We start from the raw sequence: 20,964 nt of genomic DNA on the forward strand, positions 1-20,964 counted from the left end.
GGCTCGCCGGAGCCCAGCAGGTGGGGGCTGCAGTGGCTGGAAGTGGCCACTGCACTCCAGTCTGGGCTACAGAGTGAGACTCCAACTCAAAATAAATATATAAATAAATAAATAATTAAATAAATAAATTTTTTGTAGAGCCAAGTTCTCACTGTGTTTCTCAGGCTGGTGTCGAACTCCTGGACTTGAGCAATCCTCCCACCTCAGCCTCCCAAAGTGCTGGGATTACAGGCATGAGCCACAATGCTCAGCAAGATTTTCTTATCTGTGGCATCGTAATGTGGTGATCGAGGAGAGGAGGTGCCCCAGAGTCCCCACAGACATGATGAACACCAGTTGTATGTTGCGTTTTCTTAACCAAAATAGCTATCCCATTTTTTATTCTAAAAAAACTCTTCAAATAGTTGAAGGTAAAAAATACTGCAGATGAAAGATATATAGACTACAAATTAAAGAAGTAAGTTACCACCAACATTTTAGTACCTTTACAAACAGTCCCCTGGCCTGGCCAAAACTCCTTCTCTAGGTATTTCATCCAGCCTGGTAGATGACTTCTTTCTACTCCTCCACAATTTTTATCTCCAATATGCTTTCCTTGTAGACCCAGGTCCCTTCCTGGGGCACATCCCTTCCTCAGTCCTGTTATTCAAAGGGGCAGGAGGTAGGGTTGGCCTTTTTCCTACTCGACACTTGCAAGCTTCCCTCTTCGGAATTTAAGGTCAGCTCCTCACATCTTTCCCCAGGAAAACACCTACTTTCCTCTATGTTTTCAGTCCCTAATCGCAATCTCCTATTTCTCTCCACTGTTTTCAGAGACCAGGACCACCGAGCATAACTGTGCAGGCTGTTCACTGCACAAGAGCATCTGGCTGGTGGGCATATTCAGCTTGCCACTAGGTGGGCTCTAGTGAGAGGTCGACTCCGCCTGAGGAAGGGCTGCCTTTTCTCATCTACACAAAGGCACCGAATGGGCCCCATTGATGCTAGCAGCTTCGGGGTTAGCCAGATGGTGGGCAAGAGTCCAGATTCTCAAGTGAAAGAGCTGCCTTGATACATTCCAGCAGGGACAGAAGCGCTGTGGAGAGGAGTGCAATTAGCAGAGTATCAGGAGGGAGGCAATTAGCGGCGCCCCAGGGATCTGAGAGAAGGCTGGTTTCCAGGCTCTGCTGACGGTTTGCGCCAGGAAGCCTGCCAGAGGAGATCCTCTCTCACCTTCCCAGGCGCTGCATCCCCTTGGAGGAGGGCTGGGCCAGGTGGGCACCAGCCTGGATTATGGCACAGCTGGGACTGCTCCTGGACTTCTCAGAAGGGCTTTGAGGTCTGTCCTTCACCACCGAGGTCACGATACCAAGTACTGGGGGGCAAAACTGGCTCTCCTCAGGGAGACCATCGGCCCCCCCTCCCACCCCCACTTTATAAAGAGGGAAACTGGGCTCCAGGGAGGGAAAGTCTGCCTGGAGGGAGAGATGCCTGGGTTTTTCACTCACCCTCCGAATACTTATCTAGGTCCTGCTCTCATAAGCCCACCCTATCCTGGATCTGCTCCTCCCTCATTCTTCCACACCCAGTCCTGACTCATGAGTCCTCCCCATCCCAGACCTGCTCCTCCCTTATACCTCCCCATCCAGTCCTGATCCTCATGAGTCCTCCCCATCAAGGATCTGTTCTCCCCTCAATCCTCCATACACAGTCCTGATCCTCATGAATCCTCCCCATCCAGACCTGATCCTCCCTCAATCTTCCCCACCCAATTCTTATCCTCACTAGTCCTCCCCATGCCAGACCTGCTCTTCCCTTGGTCCTCTCCACCCAGTCCTGATCCTCACTAGTCCTCCCCATGCCAGACTTGCTCTTCCCTTGGTCCTCTCCACCCAGTCCTGATTCTCCTTCACTCTTCCCCACCCAGTCCAGTTTCTTCTCTCCCATAGGCTTATTAAACCTAGACCTGGGTAGGGGGCAGAAGGGCATGCTTGATCCTCTCTCTCCCAAACCCACCCCTGTACCCTCCATAAACACATCTCCCACTTCTCTCCTTCATGCTCTACCTGAATTCTGACCATCATTATTTCTCACCTGCCTTGTGATTGTGGTTTCCCATTTATACCCCTAGAAGTCTTCCTTCTCACAGAAACCAGTTATCTGTTAAAAATCTAAATTGAGCTGGGTGTGGTAGTACGCGCCTGTAATTCCAGCTACTTGGAAGGCTGAGGTGGAAGGATCGCTGGAGCCCTGCAGGTCAAGACTGCGGTGGCCGGGAGTGTGCCACTGCACTCCAGTCTGGGCGACAGAGTGAGACTCCAACTCAAAAAAAAAAAAATCTAAATTGGACCATGTCAGTCCCCTGCTTAGAGCACCCTCCACCCCACCCATGGCTTCTCTCTGTACTTAGGAAAAACCCAAATCTTCACCTCAGTCCTCAAGGCCACCACACAGTCTGGTTCCTGCCTGGCTATCTCTTCCTTCCTTCCCTCCCCTGGGCTCTTTCTGCCCCAGCCACAATGGCCTCCATGGAGCTTCCTTGGATGCCTATACCATAGGCTGCAGATTCTCTCTCTCAATTACCCCCAGTCTGGGATCTTTGCCCATGGCTCCTTGTCACCCCCAGGTCTTCAGATGGTAGCTGAATGTCACCTCCTCAAGAGGCTGTTCGTGAACACCTGCCTTAGGTCACTCCCCTCCCTCCATCTTCTCTCGCCCAGCACTTCATATTATTAATGATGTATTTGTTTGTTATCTTACTAAATATATCTCCAACTAGAAGTTAGCTCCAAGAGAGTAACCCCCCCCAGGGGGGGCTGTTTCACCCCCCACCCCGTGTTTGTCCAGTCAGTGACTGGCATGCTAGTGGGTGCTGCATTTACTGCACAAAAGAATGACTGGATATATGTTAAGCCTCGTGAATGGTTCCAGAGCAAGAAAGCCGGCTTCCTAAAGGGGCTCCCCCTTTTCTGCCTTATATGTGAACATTCATTTAAGCAGATCATGAAAAGGTGTGTAAGCAAAGCTGGGTGGCAGTTTACAGAGCCCGAGAGGTCATCTGCCCCAGGCAGCAAAAGACTGAATCATGACCAGCTCAAAATACAGGAACACGGGAGCCATAATTTAATCAAGTACTTGTCAGTCAATCAGTTATCAATTGTTGAGCAAATATTTAGTAAGCCTTTCCCACATGCTTATCTTTATATGAAGAGCTAATCAGATCTCAGGAATCCTTCAAAGACCCAGCGCCATTGTCTCCTCTGCCAGGGAGCACCCTGGATTGCTCTGGCCCCGTTGTCCACTTTTCCTTCCCTTCCTACTTCCTTGAGAGGTGAATCCCCACTCTAGCCAGCCCCACTCACCTCACCCCAGCTCCCTCCCTTCAACCCAAGAGCTCTTACCTTGAATGGAGGTGAAGAGCTTGAAGATGGGAGGGCAGGCCAAGACAACCACCTGACCCTGCGGGGTGGCTGGCCAGCAGGTGAGGTTGTCCCACATCTTGCTGCAGCCTGTGGGGTGAAGGCAGAGGACACACGGGTCAGCATAATCGCCAGGTACCCTCAGCCCTGGGGCCTGAGCCCATAGGTACCCACTTTTTTCTTCCTCCCGCCAGGAGCCTCCAGTCTGAAATGGGAGGTGCAGCCTGGGAGAAGGAGGCATGACTACAGCTCCTTGGTCCTCAGTGAGGGATGGAGCCTCCCCTGAGGGTGATTTGAACACTGGTGAGGGTTTGTTTGTTGCAACAACTAGGGGTCCTCACTTGGCATTTGGTGGGCAGGCACCATGTATGCCAGACAGGCAGCCTGCATGGTCCTGTACAATGATGAATAAATGGTCTCGTGTCCTGCATGACTTTCAGATGAGCCACTGGGCATTTGGGTAGGTGACAACCTTTTGTAATGACCAGAGCCTAGACTTTTACTCCATTTTACCTGGAAACACAAGATATATTTATTGCTCAGGCCTAACACACATGGAGTTTTCCAGGAATGCAAGACAGAAGGCTACTTTGTTTTGTTCTGAAATTTACTAAGAGTTGTTTGATATCTTGGAAAATCACGTTACCTATAGCAATGCTGCTTGTGATATCTGAGTCACTGATACGACCACCAGCACATATTAATCTGCATTTATAGGTTTCACATTCCTAGAATTTATATTTATAGGTACAACCTTCCGACTGCATCTTCTTTGAGTGAGATCGTCCCTGAACATGTCCATGGTATTTTATCAAAAATTACTTTCCTTTTAATAGTTCCGTCACATTACAACCAGAACATAATTTTTAATAAAATGAATGTGTGAATTTCATGTTATGGTAGTTAAGGAGGCATTAGAAGAAGTTTGTTATAAAAAGATATTGGGTATGATGAGGTAATACTGGGGTATGATGAGAGAATATTAGGGTACAGCTAGTTCTTGAGCAACACAGATGTCCCCAACTCAGTCAAGTTGTGAATTGTGATGGGGAGTTGTCTGGGAGTGAGTTCAGAGAAAACTCTGCATCGCAGGCTGTGCCCTCTATCATGTAGCTGTCAGCCCTGCAGAGCCTGGTCAGTGAAGGGTGCACACTGGGGTCTCCAGGGGTCTGCTTTAATAGGCAGCAGCAAATGCCATGGTTTTGCCTGTGCAGGAGGTGGGTGCCCCTAAGGAACCAGCACTACTCTGGACCCCCTCCATGAGGAAGGCTTAATTGTCTCTTTGCAATCCTGCCAGTCCCATAGATTTGCTCAGGTAATTCAACCCTTGAGCCAAAGTCAACGCCGGCTGGGCCAAGCCCAGCCCAACCCAGCCCAGGTCCGAAGGTTCCCAAGTTCCCAAGAAGGGGGCCTGGGAAGAGGAGGTGGAGGATGTCCCTACTTGGGGAAGAGACTCAGAACTCTAGAGTAGGTTGGCAGTGGGGAGGGTCACAGCAGTCAGGTGGCACCTACAGCCAGAGGCTGAGGAGGATACCTGGGTCCCCAGGGCTTGACCGGAGAGTACAGTCTTCCTCCCTCGTGGACTCTGACACTTTTGCCCCAACCTGTCCTGAGGGGTCCTGTGGCCTCACTCTGGCTGCCAGTTCCTCTTCCATTCTGGGCTAGCGTCTCCCAGAGGCCATGATGTAGGGGTGTTTCAGGCTAGTCAAATACTCCTGTGGTTCAAGACCCTGTTAATATCAGCAAACACTTACATAGCCTTTGCATGTGCCAGGCACTGTTCTCACTTCTTTAAGTAATAACTTATTTAACCCACCTCCTTTATATATATATTTAACCCTTTCCTTTCACAGATGAGGAAACTGAGGCACAGAGTGATTAGGCAACGAGCCCAAGGTCACATTGCTGCTGAGTGGTATAGTCTATTTACATACTCTGTCTCCTCCTGATTGGAAGGGCTCAGTGTCATTTCTCTGGGAATTTTGCTGCTGCTGGACTTTGTTTACCCCTCTCTGACAGTGCTGGGCACACCCTGTTTTGTAGGCTGGCTATTGTGGTCTGGGTCCCTGCCAGACTTTGGGCTCTCTGAATCTCTAGCTGCCAGCACAGGCTGGAGTGGATTCTGGGCTGGGTCTCTGGCCATGTGCTCTGCTTTACCAGGGGTGGGAAAGAAGAGAAGGAGACTGGGGGCCCTTGGAGAGGGCACACTAGGCCTCAAGGAATCTCAGTACAACAAAGGCTGGCCACGAACTGGTGCTGGGCCGCAGGTCAGCAAGCAGGGCAAGGGAGCAGGGAAGAGAGGCCAATACAGGGATGTGATCAGGGAAGTTTCCTGTGGGAGACAGGACACGGCTGGACTGCTGAAGTAGCAGGGTTGGGGAAGGAGCAGAGGGGGTAACAGCCATAAAAACACTTGGTGCCTGGAATAGCCTGTTGTCCTGGGCTAGGCAGAGGATTATTCCCTGTATACCCACTCCAGGGAAGCCCCACAGGCCCCATCAAATGTGTTTCTAGCCCCACAGAGACACAGGGCCCCGGCTGGCTGTGTGTGCCTACCGGGGCTGTAGCCCCAGCTAGAAAGTCCGACTGGAAGTGTGGGGTGAGGGATGGTAAGGCAGGGTGGGGTGGGGCCTCTGCTGTGTTATCTTATAGCCTTGAGTGCAAACACAGACACACACATGGACATGTACTCCTAGGAACATGGAACCCCAGGCAACATGCAAACGTACACACATGTACACTTACCTGGACATGGAAAGACCACAGACACAGGAAAATTGGGAGAAAGAGATACAACTCACAGAGACAAATGCCTGGTGTACTATCAACATTCACGTTGATAGAAACCCTCACAACTAACACGCAGAGACACAGCATATCAGGAAGACATGTCTAGGCATGTCCAGGGATGAGGTGTGTCCAGTCTTAAATAGATACACACTCCCAACTCACAAAGACATTAAGAGTCAGACACAGAACTACAAACTCCAGAGGCACAGACATAGCCCAGACAGACATGAGCCAGGATGTAACCTGGGTATGAACAAACACACACAGAATCCCACACAGGGTTGTGGACAGACCCACAGCCCACCACCCATGCCCGCCCTCCTCTGGATTCCAGGCTGCTGGTGACAGGGTATTGGCACCCGACAGGTACGCTGTGCCAGCAATGACCTCATAGGAATCATGAGGGCGGCCCGCCTGGGGCCTGGGAGGTGCTGCAGCGGGGCTTAGAGTCTGGGGTCTGGGCCTTCTGCCACTGGGGCCTGCTGAAGCCTGTCTACAGCCTGGTCCTGCCTCTCTGCCCTAGCAGGATGGGGTGGGTGTATAGGTAGTGGGTAGGTCCAGCTACCCTTTAACCCAGACCTCAGTCTCTGGGCCCCAGGAGAGAGGGGGTTGTCTTGCTGTGAGACCTGGAGGAGGGAAAGCCTGCGTGTGAGGCTACACACATTCACTTGTCATGCAAGAGGCAGTAGGCCTGGGCACCAGGGCCAAGAAGAGGAACCTGGGAGTGTTACCTAATCGTCAGTCTCAGAGAGGTGGTGAGGGAGCTGGGGAGCCGGGAAGCCATAGAGATGCTCCCTGCTTCTGAGCAAGGCTGTTACATAACTAAACTCAACCTCGGGGAGGTGGCCTAGATGGGGGCCCAGAGGAACCACAGCCTCCCCACTGCCTCCCCTTCAGTGAGAGTTGAACCTGACATCCTCCCCCTACTCTCCATCAGCAGTCTGTCTTGGTGCCTCTGACCATCCTATTCTCTTGGTTTCTCCAAACCTGCCCAAGTCAGGCTTGAGTGGCACCTTTCCATGGAATTCCTCCAATTCCCACCCCGGCCTGCTGAGCCAAGTGGAGGGTGCTGTCATCTGTCCTGATGGCCCTGCCGTCAGGTCTGGGTAGCGGGGCACTACCCTTCACACTGCCAGGTGGAGCTCTCCTAGACCCCCTGCAGAGGAGTAACTGGGTCCTCACGTGCTCAGCCTCTGTGGCTGAACTAGACTTTTTAAGTATCAGATAATGAGTCAGTGGTTTATCTGGTCACTAAGGGTGGGTTGGGATGAAAGACCAGTGTGTATGCTGATGTATGCCTAGGGACGTGCACGTGTGTATGTGCATGCGTGTGGAGATGATCAGTCCTCTGAGTGCTGAGGTGGCAGTGCCTGGGGTTGGGATGAAGGAGCTGGGCCTCAGTCCTCCCTGCACCCCATGGTGAGTGTTTCAGACCTGTCCAGACTATCCTGGTGCCCTTTCTTGCTCTGGACTGCCAAGACGGCTTTGAGCTTCCATGTGGTCCCTATGGGGGTCACATCCTATGAGCCAATAGCTCCTGCTCTTCCTCTGAGATGCTAACACAGTACAACCGTCTAATCCCAGAGTATGGTTCTGGGACCAATCCTCCCCATCCCAGTTCTAAGTCAGGGAATCAGGAGGGCGCTTCCCTAGCCTTTCTTTGGGCTGGGTGGGTGGTCCTGAAACCTGTCTACCTTCATGGTCCACAGGCCCCCTCCACCATGCAGCACCTAGATCCCAGCCTGGGTGGCTGGCAGCCATGAACATCATCTTCATTATTCCTAGACAAGAGGGATAGGGACCCTTCAAGGTGGAGGTGGCTCTGCAAACTTTTCGGAACCCTCATTTGGTATGTCCTCCTCAGCTGATGGCTGGGAGCTCCCCAGGCCTGGGTTGGAGTGACGGGGACATGGAGGCCTGTTAGCCCCCTCCTTCCTCCACCTGACTTCCCCAGCTTCTCCTCACCACCCAGCAGCTCTGTGGTGCAATCCCTGCCTCAGGATCCCCATTCAACAAATGTGGAATGAATGTGACCTGGATGGATGTGGGCTCATGATGTGAGGAAACACGGGGCTCCATGGGGGTGCACAGACCCTGACCTCCCACGGGGACCTCACCTGCTGTCTCATTCTCCAGCTGGGCCTCCTCCAGGCACTGCTTGCGGTGCACCTCAATCATCCGCAGATAGTCACACTCCTGCTGCAGCCTGGTTGCCTGGCCGCCCTGGGGGACAGAGACAGGGAGGGGCCTGTCAGCCTGGTCCACACAATCAAGAGCATGGGCCCATGCAGGGGCCTGGAATATAAGTTCCAGGCTAACCTCTCAACCCTCACCCCAAGCTAAAACCTTGGCCTGTAACTTGGGGTTTTACGTTTAGGTCTTTGATCCATTTTGAGTTGATTTTTATATATGGAAACACCCTTATGTACATCCAGCAATGAACTCTGAACCACCTGGCTTGACCGAAAGCGAATGCTGGAAAGGCTAAGAAAGACAAGTGGGACCTCATCAAAGGAAGTCATCAAGAAGTCATCTGCACAGCAAAAGAAGTCATCAAGAGAGTAGAGAGGCAACCTACAGAATGAGAAAAGAATATTTACAAATTATGTATCTGACAAATGCCTCATATCCAGGATCTACAGGGAACTCAAATGAAGTGAAAGAAAAAAACAAATAACCCTATTAAAAAGTGGTCAAAGGACATGAATAGACACTTTTCAAAAGAAGACGTACAAGCAGCTAACAAACACTTGAAAAAAATGCTCAGTCTCACTAATCATCAGAGAAATGCAAATCAAAACTATAACAAGATACCACCTAACACCAGTAAGGATGGCCATCACTGATAATTCAAAAATCAACAGCTGCTGACTCTGGTGCAGAGAAATGATTCTACACTACTAGAGGGAGTGCAAGCTAGTTCAACCTCTATGAAAAACAGTGTGGCGATTCCTAAAAGAACTAAAAATTGACCTGCCATAGGATCCAGCAATCCCTCTCCTAGGATTATGCCAGGAGGAACATAAACTATTCTACAAAAAAGACATCTGCACATGCATATCTATTGCCACTGTATTCACAATAACAAAAAAATAGAACCAACCCTACTGTCCATCAAAAGTGGATTAGATAAGGAAAATGTGATACATAAACACAATAGAGTATCACACAGCCATGAAGAAGAACAAAATCATGGATTTCACAGCAAATTGGATAGAGCTGAAGACCATCATAATAAGCGATCTATCACAGAAACAAAGACCTGAATACCACATGTTCTTACTCATAAGTGGGACCTGAACAATAGTCACATTAGCACAAGGGAGAGACCGGCAGCACAAGGAGGGAGGAAGGTGAGGGGCACATGACAACACAAAGGGTACCTGGTCCACTACCAGGGAGTGAGGGCCAGTTAGAAGCCTAAACTTCAACTGCATGCAGCCTACTTATGTACTTAATCCTCACTTGTACCCATCTCTATAATAAAAATAAATAGACAATATACTTAAGAAGAAATACAGATTTAAAAACAAAACAAAACAACTTGGGCCTGGCCTGGACCTAACCCCAAACTGTTGTCCATTGTCCCCAGACCTGGGTCTGCCTTGAGGATCCTGTCATGGCTTCTTGGTGGTTCACCCAACAATGCTGCTACCGTAACAACTTTGTCTCTTTGTGGGTGGCATGACTCCAGATGGGGGCAAGAGGACCTCTCCTTAGAGTCTTGAGCTGGCCCTCTGGACACTGCCACTCTCCAGTACTCTGTCCCTGTCTCAGTCTCCCTGGATGGGTGGAGCCAACTAGTGATACTTTGTTATGGGGAGTTGGATTCTGGCCTGTGGTTCCTGATGCCAGGCCTGGGAGGAATCCAGAAGTCTAGATGCATTTTCCAGTTGTTATCTCCATTCCAGGAGCCTGTGCTCAGTCCCCTGAGCCACCAGGCTGGGGAGGGGACTCTGGTCCTCCTTGCCCAGCTTTCCCCTGCCTCCTTCTTATCTTCTTAATAATTCAAACTATACCAGATCTAAATGAGTCAGAGTTTTCAGGAAGTAAAAGGGCCCCTCTAGGATCCGCCAGGTCTCCCCTGCCTCTGGAAGGTGGAGAAGGAATGGAAAAGCCCAGGCTTCTCCCTTCTCCTCCCCAGTGCCCTGGCCAAGGACAAGGGGTGGGGACATAGTCTGATGGGGACGTTGGTCTTGGGGAAGACATGTGAGTGGGGGTGATGGCTGTCCAGGATCAGTCAGAAAAAAATCAGGTCTTGGGAGCTCTTGTGTTGGGGAGGGTGGGTGAAGGCTTCCATGGGGGAACCATTGGGCTGGCAGTAGCTTCCATTTCTTTGGCTTTAGGATAAAGTGGCTGCTGGTCTTGGCAACCCCACATGTTTCCTCATCTGTGCCTGGAGTGGAAAACGTCACAGTCCCCACCAGGACCATAGGAGAGGGTCCAGCAAGACCCATCAACTCGTCCCTCCCACCCTAAGACAAAGTCCTTACCTCCCCGGGCCTCCATTTCTCTGTAAGCTAAATGAGCCTCAACCACTTCCCCTGCTGACTTAAAGGTTTCTTGAAGTGGGTCTGTGGGAAGAGTATAGGTGGGGGCTTCCCCTCATTTCTTTCCTTTAAGAGGGTCCCGCCCATCCTGCAGCACCAAAGTGCTTAGCACTTTGACCATTGTTCTAAATAAGTCAACTGCATCAAGGGATATATATCCCAGGAGGCAGTGAGCGCTCCATCACTGTGGAGGCAGAGCGGTCCATGTCGAGGCTGGACAACTCTGTATATGAAACACCACACAGCTGAGTCCCTTCTGCCTCAACAGCTCTCTCACTCCTCCTCTCTCAGTGAGGCTTTGGTGGAGCCTCATTGTCTCACAGGCCACCTGCAGCACAGCTTTCCCAGATGCAGCCAGCACCATGGCTTACCTAGCCTAGGTCCAAGGGCAGGTCTCCCTGTCCAGGACTCCACTCAAACTTTCCTAGCATCCAGACCCCACCTACCCATGTGCCATTGACCTGGAAGCCACATAGCAAGCATGGGTTCCACTGGATCTTTAACTTTACCAGCCAACTGGGGTAAAGGCATTAGCTGGGAAGTAATTTAAAACTTGGCATATTGATATTATTATTATTATTATTTGAGTTGAGGTCTTACTCTGTTGCTCAGGCTGTAGTGCAGTGGTATGGTCACGGATTACCACAGCCTCAACCTCCTGGGCTCAGTCAATCCTTCTGCCTTGGTCTCCTGAGTAGCTGGAACTACAGGTCTGTGTCACCATGCCCAGCTATTTTTAATTTTTCTTATAGAGACAAGGTTTTGCTATTTTGCCCATGCTGGTCTCAAACTCCTGGGCTCAAGCAATCCTCCCACCTCAGCCTCCGTGCCCAGTCAATAAACTTGGCATATTGGAACTAACACAGGTCTATTATGGAGCAGAATGAAGTCACTCATATAATAACTGTTAAAAGAGAAGATATGAAACTTCAAGGAAACTTTGTCCCTGTGATTCCTCTTTGGGGTCATGTGCTTCCCCTCTTTCCATTAGAGTTATTTAGGCTGAAATGCTCAAGATACTCAACATTCTTTCTCAAGGGATCTGTGGCTGGCTCATCCTCCAAGTATAAGGGAAGGGTGGCCAGGTGGATCCCAGAGGTGGTCAGGTGGATCCCAGAGGGAAGGGTGGCCAGGTGGATCCCAGAGGGAAGGGTGGCCAGGTGGATCCCAGAGGGAAGGGTGGCCAGGTGGATCCCAGAGGGAAGGGTGGCCAGGTGGATCCCAGAGGGAAGGGTGGCCAGGTGGATCCCAGGGACTAGCCACCTCAGCTTATGTCACACTATTGATCTTCTTGTTTGTCTTGGAGCACGCTTTTCCTCAAGGTACCTGCCCAACCCAGTGGTCCACCAGCAACAGGATTCTTTCTACTTTCTGGCCCCTCCCAGGCTGTCTTGACTCTCCTATCAGTTCTCAACTCCCATCATGCTGCAGGATAGATGGTAGCAGCCATCTACTGTTTCTGCCCTCCACCAGCCTTTACTCTCCTTTGGTGCCACGTCTTCATCTCTGTCTGGGAAGCCACCTCCTTCCCCACTCCTAGTTTATGTGGTTCTGACAAACCCTCTTCCAGGGAATTGACATGTGACTTCGACTTAGATCAATCAGAGTATTCCTGGCCACAGTGCTTGGCACATGGCCCAAGCCAGGCTATGCATAATCAGGAAGCTTGCTCCTGGGACTTTGAATTAAGTCATTAGGCAAGTGAATTTGCTTTTTCCCACTGGACTAAAAATCCCAAAGGATGCAGGGGCTGGAGCTTCTGCTGACTTCTTATTGACAAGTGGAACACAATGGTGAAGACCACACAACTGAAGGCAGAATAGAGAGATGGAAAAAAGTCAGGTCCTCTTAGCATTGTCTGAGCCCCCAAATGCAGCCATGCCTGAAACAAGCCCCGTTGCAAGCAAAATGAACCAATACCTTTCTTTAGGCTTCAGTCAGTTGTGTTTTCTGTCCCTGTAACCAAAAGTATTCAGTTTTGTGGTCTGAGGACAGGGCAATGGATACCTTCACTTCCTGGGCTCCCTTAAACCAGGCTGTGTAGTTTGCCAAGAGATATTTCTTTTCTAATCACCATTGGCCTCTAGGGTTTCTGGCAGCTTCTGCTTGCCATTCTTTGAGGGTACAAGAGTATTGGATCAACTTCTCTAGCCAATTCTGCTCCTCCAGCAGCACAACCACAGAGCCTTCCTGAGAGGCAGCTGAGAGAGAAGGGAGGACTGGGTACAGCAGTCCCCAGGGTAACCCAGGAAACTGTGGTGTCTCTGAATAAATTAAGAGTGATCTGGAAGGTGAGCTGTATCTTTGCCATAGTTTAGCTAAGTTCTGGGCTCCATGTGGAGGAGGGTAGGGGAAATGGAGACCCAACAAAGGACCTCAGGTCACCCAGCAAATGCACATTCCCAGATGCGACCTAAGTCTCAGACCTAAGTCCTCTGGTCTGGACTACATCAATCCTTGTCCACAGCCTAGCCTTGGGGCATCTGGTCAACCATTGCCCTTTGAGGGCCAGAGCCAGGGCAGCTCCCTCTAGCCCTTATCACTGAGGAATTCAGGCAGACTTTGGACTTCCTCTCCTACTTATTTCCCTACTCTAAACATCCTCATTATCCCTCTGGATTCCGTGTGCACAAAGAGAGTTGGAAAATTCCCTGACAGATTATAGCCAAGTCTAGTGATCCCAGGAAAGAGTTCCAGGGTGGGCTTCCTATGGCATGGGTATTCTGTGTCCATTCTGCAGAGGTAGGTCTTGGAGGATAAGTAAGAGTTAGACAAGCAGAGGTGCAGTTAGAGTACTCCAGAAAGCAGGAGCTGTGGATGCACAAGCATGGAGGCTTGACAGTGCCCAAGATGCAAAAGGTTGCGAGAAGCTTGGTATAACTGCAGCAAGGAGTTCTGGGGGCATCAGAAGACCAGTTGGGCAATATAGGCAGGCCTGGGATTGGGAAGGGCCTGGAATGCCAGCTTTCGAGCGTGAGCTTTGACTCCTAGGTCATGGGGACCATCAGAGATTTGAAGCAGGAGACTGAGGGCACGGGATACAGATTTTACGAAGATCCCTCAGATTGCAGGTGGTGGGACTGAAAGTTATTGCTCTGGTCCAGGCAGGAATTGATGATGCCTAGGTTAAGGCAGGGTAGGGAGGGTAGAGAGGAGGAGGCCCAATTGAGCAGGTGGAATGGGCAAGACTTGGTTAATCCCTGTCTCCTACCAGACTCAGGATTCTCCTGCCAACTCCCGGTCTGTCACCTCCCACATACAGCCAACGCTGTGGCAAGAAACAAAAGAACACCAGGATTGAGGAGAAGCCATGGACTTCTCCACCCTTGCCTGGATCCCTTCTTCTGAGCTCAGGAATTCCTGTCCTAGGGAAGGTGCTGGGAGCCCAGTCTGGCAAAACTTTCTAGCCTCACCTCAACTGCAGAGTCAGGCTGACTTTAAGCTTACTTCTTGGTGCTCAGCCTAGCACAGGAATTGGTGACGGGCTGGGGAGAAAGTCCTGTTTTCTCCTCTCCATGTGGGACTCCCTGAGATCTGGGGCAAAACCTGGGGGTGGTGACGGGAGTGGGGGTGAAGAGGCTGGGATTTTTGCTGCTACATGCTAGGGGCTCTGAAAGATAGGGTGAGCCCAGCTCAGGTTTGTAGGCCATATCCAGCCCCTCTGGGGGAAGTCTGAGGCCACGGCTACTGCCTAGAATCAGAATCCCAGCCTCATAATATGGAGCCAGAGAACTATGGCAGAAGAAGCCAAGGAAGCCAGAGGCAGTGCAGCAGGGGAGGCGAGTCCCCCTGAGGAGCAAGCAGCTCAGAAGAGTAAAACCTGCAGCAGGCTGGATTAGGTGAGATAGGAGAAGGAATTCTCTGTATGCAAATTGCCAAGTACTGGGAGCCTCCAGGGATGACTTGTGCTTCTGAGGTTTGACAAAGGAGGGCTCTTTTTTTCCTGCCTGCAAGAGGAGGCGGGGAAATGGGCAGTAGAGAGCAGGGGCTACGGATGGTCCCATTTACTTTCTTCACCATGACTCCAGCCTTGACAGAAATTATCTCACCTCCACGATTTATTTACTCCACCCTCTACTGAAATCAATGTATAATGAAGAGACACAGGGGGAAACTGAGGACTCAGAGAGAAAACCATGTGATCAAAGGTACACAGAACTGCCTCCTCCACTTAAGGAGATGAGGGGATGGAGCTCTCATAGTCAGGGAGAGAAAAGAAGGAGCAAGAAGAGAAAAGGGCAAGAAGGGAGGGCTCAAGGGACATAGGACAGGGTGGACCCACAAGTCAGAGAAGAGAGGAAAAACACTCCCAGCTCTGCAGAAAGCGCTAAAAGAAGTTGAAATCAGACTACATCTTATTGGGCAGGGGCACAAGGGAGCCTGCTGGGGTGATGGGAATATGTAATAGCTTGAGCTGGGCCATGGCTATGCAGATGTACACATGTGTGACAATTCACTGGGCTGTCACTTCAGGTCTGTACTTTACTAATAAAAAAAATCTGTAAAGTCCCAGGGTAGCATGTAGTATGCCACAGCCCTTCTGGAAGAAGCATCTCCTCTTAGCGAGGTGGCAGAGCCTAGTTAAGACCACAGGTTCCGGAATCAGACAGTCTGCCACTTCCTGACTGGGGTGAATTGGGCGGTTTACTCAATTTCACCTGTAAAATGGGGGCAATAACAGTACTACCTACTTCTAGAGTTGTGTCAAGGGTCACAGGTAAAGGACACCAGTCAGGCACCAGGAGTTAGCAGTTATTATTATTATTTTTTTGAGTTGGAATCACACTCCATTGCCCAGGCTGGAGTGCAGTGGCACACTCATGGCCACCCCAGTGTCGACCTGCTGGGTTTCAGTGATCCTTCTGCCTCAGCCTTCCAAGTAGCCGAAATTACAGGTGCATGCTACCACACCCAGCTAATTTTTTGATTTATTGTAGAGACGAGGTCTCGCCAAGTTGCTCGGGCTGTTCCTTTATCCATGAGCTCAGGCAGTCTTCTTACCTCAGCCTCCCAAAGTGCCGGGACTACAGGCTTGAGCCACCATGCCTGGCCGGATTAGCAGTTATTGTTAAAGCCCTAGCCCAGCCCTCATGCCAGTGTGGCCCTGCCATCTACACCCTGGCCTAGCCACAGCCATAGCATCTTGTGTAACCCCAGGCACTCTGAAGGTCCTATATACTGACAAGTGGCAGTTGTACCCTCCAGAGGTCTCAAGTCTGCCAGTCCTCCTTACCCCCACTGTAGTCTAATTTTTATTTCTTCCTTGTATGTTTATATCCTTTTGCCTGTAGCCTAAAACCTCCCCTCTACAAATCCAGATTTTGTTAACCACATCTCCCTTTGGGGAAAGCTGAGTTCTGGGTGGTAGAAAAGTAGAATAGAGACTAGTGTGTGTATTTTGTGGGGAGGGTGAGGAAGAGGAGGAGACATAGAGATACAGGTTTGGACTAGGCATGGTGGCTCACACCTATAATCCCAGCACTTTGGGAGGAGGCGAGAGGATTGCTTGAGCCCAGGAAAAAAATTTAAAAATTAACCTGGTTTGGTGGTGTGTGCCTATTTCCACAGCTCAGAGTGGTACCAAGACTAGAGATCTCACAATTAGCAGAATCCAAGCAAAGACATTCAATTTGCTCCTGTCTAAGGACTCTTCTTGGAAGGTTTCCTTTGGGCATGAAGCCTTCCAGGATTTCTTTGCATTGGATCACCATGATGACGGCTAGAGAAGCAGAGACAGCAGAGACTCAGCCTGAGCATTTAGTTTAAATCCTCTGCCCCTTGAAAGTGATTCTGGCCACCCCCAGGGAATTGGACTTTGCAGGACTCAGTTTACAAACATGGTGTGTGTGGGTGTCACTGGCGTTGGGACCACCTGCAGAGCCTGGCACCAGCACAGGGAGCCACAGGCTGTGAGTACATGGAGGCTGGTTGGTGACCTTTCCCTTCCTGTGGTGATCTGCTGTGCAGGAAGAACTTGTTTTCAAGTTAGATAGTAGGAGGCACTTCCTGAGAGATATGAATCCTTGTCTCACGAGCACACAAGAGGGCATGCATGAAAAGACTGGGTCCTGTCCAATGTAGCTCAGCTCGATGCTCACTGCCAGGGCACCCTGCTCTCTCCCCATGCACCCTGCCAGGTACTGGACAGTCCAGTCCCATCAGACACAGACACACAATTCCTGAGACAAAACCAAACCCCGATAATATCCCCACTCATCTTGTGGTATTTGATTGCCTTCTGCCTGAGGACATTTGAATATTAGATGTTAAGGAATCTCTGTTAATTTTGTTAGGTGTAAAGATAGTATCACAGTTACATATGAAAATGTCCTTTGGTTTTAGAGCTGCATCTTGCAATAATTTGGAGTAAAAGTTCAGTATGCTATAATTTACTTTAAAATACTTCAGTCATAAATGCAAATGATGAATTGTGTGTTTGCATGTTCATTATAGTCTTCTCTCTATTTGTTTGAAACATTTCAACATGAAAGTAGAAAATTTAAAACCCACACATGTGGTGGAGAAATTAAGCTGTGTTGCTTTCTCTTCTTTGGAAATATTTTCAAGGTATGTGAGAGAGTTTGTATATATTGACATTTTCCTGGGTGCAATGGGAACTGTTTTGTGTTACAAAGTCAAACAGGGGATGATGGAGTCTAGAGGTTGACAGAAGGGGCTGGGGAAAGGGACGAAACTCCGTAGGGTCCCCAGGCCCCATTCCTCAGCCATGCCCAGAGGGCCACAGTGAGTGGCCCAGCAATGGCAGGAGGGTGACAAGCGAGAGGCCCTACCTTGCATCATGGCCCATGTTGGATTTCCACTGAAGCCACTATGGTGCGAGATGGCCCTCCACTCACCTCCTAGTCCTCTCTGAGAGGCCCCACTGCTGCCTGGGTCTGCAGGCTTGCCCCCCAAATGGTCTGGCCACCTCATGACAACATCTTTTCCATCGCCAGGACTCTTGCCTGCCCTGGGGAGCCATGGGCAGGTGGGGGCAAGATGACGGTATAAAAGTTCACAGGGCTACTGAGCTGAGGATTGAGAGGAAAAGATGGTGGGTCACAGGTTTACACAGCCACGTTCACTACCTTTACCTCCTTCAAAGCTCACAAAAGTCCTGCCTGGAAGACCAACCCCGTTTCAGAGACTCATGGGGTCTCACAGTTACATATGAAAATGTCTAAAGAGCTGCATCTTGCAATAATTTGGAGTAAAAGTCCAGTATGCTATAATTTACTTTAAAATACTTCAGTCATAAATGCAAATGATGAATTGCATGGGGCAACATGGGGAAAATTACCTCCCGGTAGGAGGTAGAGCTGGCCCCAGCCCAGCCCATTCTTTCCATTTCTCCTGCACCTTGGGCCAAGGACTGTTTCCCTCCCTTTTGTGGTGAAGAACCTGAGGCCCTTCCACAGAGATTAAAGATGCTCCCCAAGTCAATTAGGTGAAGTGAGGCGGTCTCTTGCCCCCCAGGTGGGACTCCCTATGGAAGCCTCAGAAACCTCAGGAAAGGCCGAGTCTCAGGGCAATAGAATGGGAGGGTGGAAACTTCTGAAGGGAGCTCCCTCTTCCAGTACATTCCCCCTGGTTGGCCAAACAGAGGTTGTCAGGTCACTTGAGGAAGAGGCCTGACCCATCCGCAGCCATGTTTCCCAGCGTTCACAGGGTGGCTAGGTGCCAAGAGGGCTTGGGCAGCTGTGGAAACATCAGGAGGGGTTGGAAGTAGATGGCAGGGGCAGCAGGATCCTATGGCAAAGCAAGGCCTTCAGGAGCTGGTGGCCAGTAACCTGCCTCAGAAAGGGGTGACAGGAACCAAGCCTCCCCCAACCCCAGGGGCCATCCCTAGCTCTGGGGGGAGCCGGAAGCCTCCTCCTCCTTCTGGGGTCAACAGAGGCTGTTTTGTAGTTTGGGGTGAATGATTGGCCCATTTGGCCAGACTCCTTAGCGAATTGTCCTGCCTCCTCCAGGGAGCCTTCCATGACCACCTCAGCAACCCCTGCTCCCAGTTCTGGGAGACTGTACCCCACATACATCTGGGCTCTTCCTCCTAGGCCATTGAGTCTGGTCTCCCCCACCAGCCTGAGAATCTTCCCAGGGCAAGGCCTGGGTCTGTTCTTTTGTGACCCCCCCTTCACTGGCCTTGTACTGGGCATTGCTTTGAGTACCTCTACCATGGGGTAAGAAGTCCCTGTGTCTGCTCTCTGGGGGGCAGGGGCAATTAAGCCCTGACAAGTGGCCTTGGGGCAGACTTCCTCCTCTGAGACACTGGAGGTTTTCTTTCCTTTTTTTGCTTCCCTGTTCAGAGATTTCCCCTTCCCTGGCTGAAGTCAGGGCACCATAAACAGCAGTGATAAGGCTTTGGGCCTTCAACCTGAACTTTGCAGCTGCCACTTTATGACTTTGATAATGTCTGCCCTTCCCCCAGCCCCCACCTCCCAGTCCAGCTGGAGCAGGATTGCCTGGTGTCCATTCCAAGGGGAAGCGAGTGGTCGCTGATGGGGAAGAGGAAGAGGCAGGGAGGGAAATGGGGGCCCCTCACTCCAGCCTGCCCCTCGCTCAGTCCTGGATAAGTCCCTGTGGGCCCAGCTATGAGAAACACAGGAGGGTGAGAGACCCCAGACCCAGACCCCACTGGATGGTCAGAAAAGCCCGGGCTGGGAGGTGAGTAGGACTGAAGGGTGGGGCCAGAGGAGGGAGGGTTGAGTTGGCTGGAGCAATCAGAGAAGGCTGTCTGAAGGAGATAGAGCTGGGCACTAAATGAGTAAGATGTGGAAAGATGAGGGTGGGGGTGGGGGGTGGTGTGTGGTAAGCGTTGGAGGAACCAGGCTAGGGCTGAAGGTGAGAGGCTGAAGAAATGGCCTGGAATGAGAAGAGGCCTACTGATACTGTTCTGCTCCTAAGCTTAGAAGCCTCCAGGGATCGGGGAATGGGTGCCAGCAGTGGTCCCAAGATCCCTGGCTCATGCAATAAGAATTTGAGTGCCTGGGACCCAGGGCTGAAAAAAAACCCAGGGGGTTGCTGGCAAGGCCTAGAGGCTTCATAGCACTGAGGGGCTGCAAGTGGTGCTGAGCTGTGGCCTCAGGGCCAGAGCTGGTGAGGCTTTGAGTGTTCAGGAGGTCTCCTGACCATCAACGGGAGGAGGAGACACTCCTGCCAACTGTCAGAAGTCTGCTTTCAGCGATTCCTGCCCTGGTGGAGGTGATGGTAAGGGACAGAATGGACCAGGTAAGGTTCCTCACCCTCCCTCAGCCAACCTGGAGCAGGTATTTTAGGCCCTGTCCAAGCAGTCACTACAGATTACTCAAGGTCTGGGGTAGGGGGAGGAAGAAAATCAATCTCTGTCCGGGTCTGACATGTCTCTGGGCCTTACTTTGCCCACCAGTAAAATGGGCTTGGATAGACTCAGTGAGCATTGAGGTCTTCCCTGCTCTTCAAGTGAGATGATCTGTTGCACCTACTGCCACAACCAGGGTCTGCCCAATCACAGGCACACACACCACACCCACACATGGGGCACCTGGGCACGCATGTGTCAGGGACACATGCATACTCATGTTGGGAGGAAGGGGAGGCCACTGCTTGTTGGCATTGGCCCCTGCTCAGCCTGGCCCTTCCTGGTAAGCACCACCCCTAGGCTCTCACTGCCCACCACCATGAGCTCCAGGGCCTTTTTGCTCCGTTCAGGAGGGCACAGAGTGGTGTGTCTGCCACTGACTCGATCCCAAGAATCCCTTCTCAGGTCCTGGGGGCCCCAGGGCTGAGTCTGCGGTCGACACCCACAGACACCTAGACCGGACAGCTTCCTTCCCACCCATGGTCTACCAGACCTTCCATCTCAATCGACCCAGTACCCGAGCCTGCACCCATGGGCCTCCCCATTGCACGCCCTCCCGCAGCCACCACACCGAAGGCAAGTCTGGAGTTCACTCGCCCCCGTCCCTCCACCGTTGCTACGCCGGCTCCGGGCTGCTCTGGGAGGGACTGGGCACCACCAAGATCCCACCCCTCGGGTCTAGATCCGGTCTGGGGCGGAGGGAGGAGGCAAGACGAAGTGCTCGTGCCCTTCACATCCCCACACAAACGTGCGCACAGACGGTCAGGCTCCCGCCGTCCCCTCCCTCCTTCACCCCCGGCTGCCGGGACTGTGGGCGGCGGGGCGAACACTCACCGCGGGGCCGAGGGCGCAGGCGAGGGCGCCTGCCAACACGCACAGCCAGCGAGCG

The 20,964-nt window shown here is 51.4% G+C and overlaps 1 protein-coding gene across 2 annotated transcripts in view; it reads right to left on the reverse strand.

Annotated features, from left to right (window-relative positions):
- Window positions 1-20,964, reverse strand: part of VIPR1 (vasoactive intestinal peptide receptor 1) — a 35,266-nt gene extending 14,302 nt beyond the window's left edge. The window contains exons 1-3 of one of the 2 annotated variants that reach the window (XM_008068548.2): window positions 20,910-20,958; window positions 8,306-8,411; window positions 3,381-3,488 (exon numbers count right to left, since the gene is read on the reverse strand). In XM_008068548.2, coding sequence (XP_008066739.1) covers window positions 3,381-3,488; window positions 8,306-8,366 — 169 coding nt within the window. In that variant the 5' untranslated portion in view covers window positions 8,367-8,411; window positions 20,910-20,958. Of the gene's footprint in view, window positions 1-3,380; window positions 3,489-8,305; window positions 8,412-20,909 lie in introns of both variants that reach the window. The other variant, XM_021717824.1, reaches the window with a different exon arrangement.

Source organism: Carlito syrichta, unplaced genomic scaffold (genome assembly GCF_000164805.1).
Source record: "Carlito syrichta isolate Samal-C Ts95f unplaced genomic scaffold, Tarsius_syrichta-2.0.1 Scaffold311198, whole genome shotgun sequence".
Taxonomy (NCBI): Eukaryota; Metazoa; Chordata; class Mammalia; order Primates; family Tarsiidae; genus Carlito; species Carlito syrichta.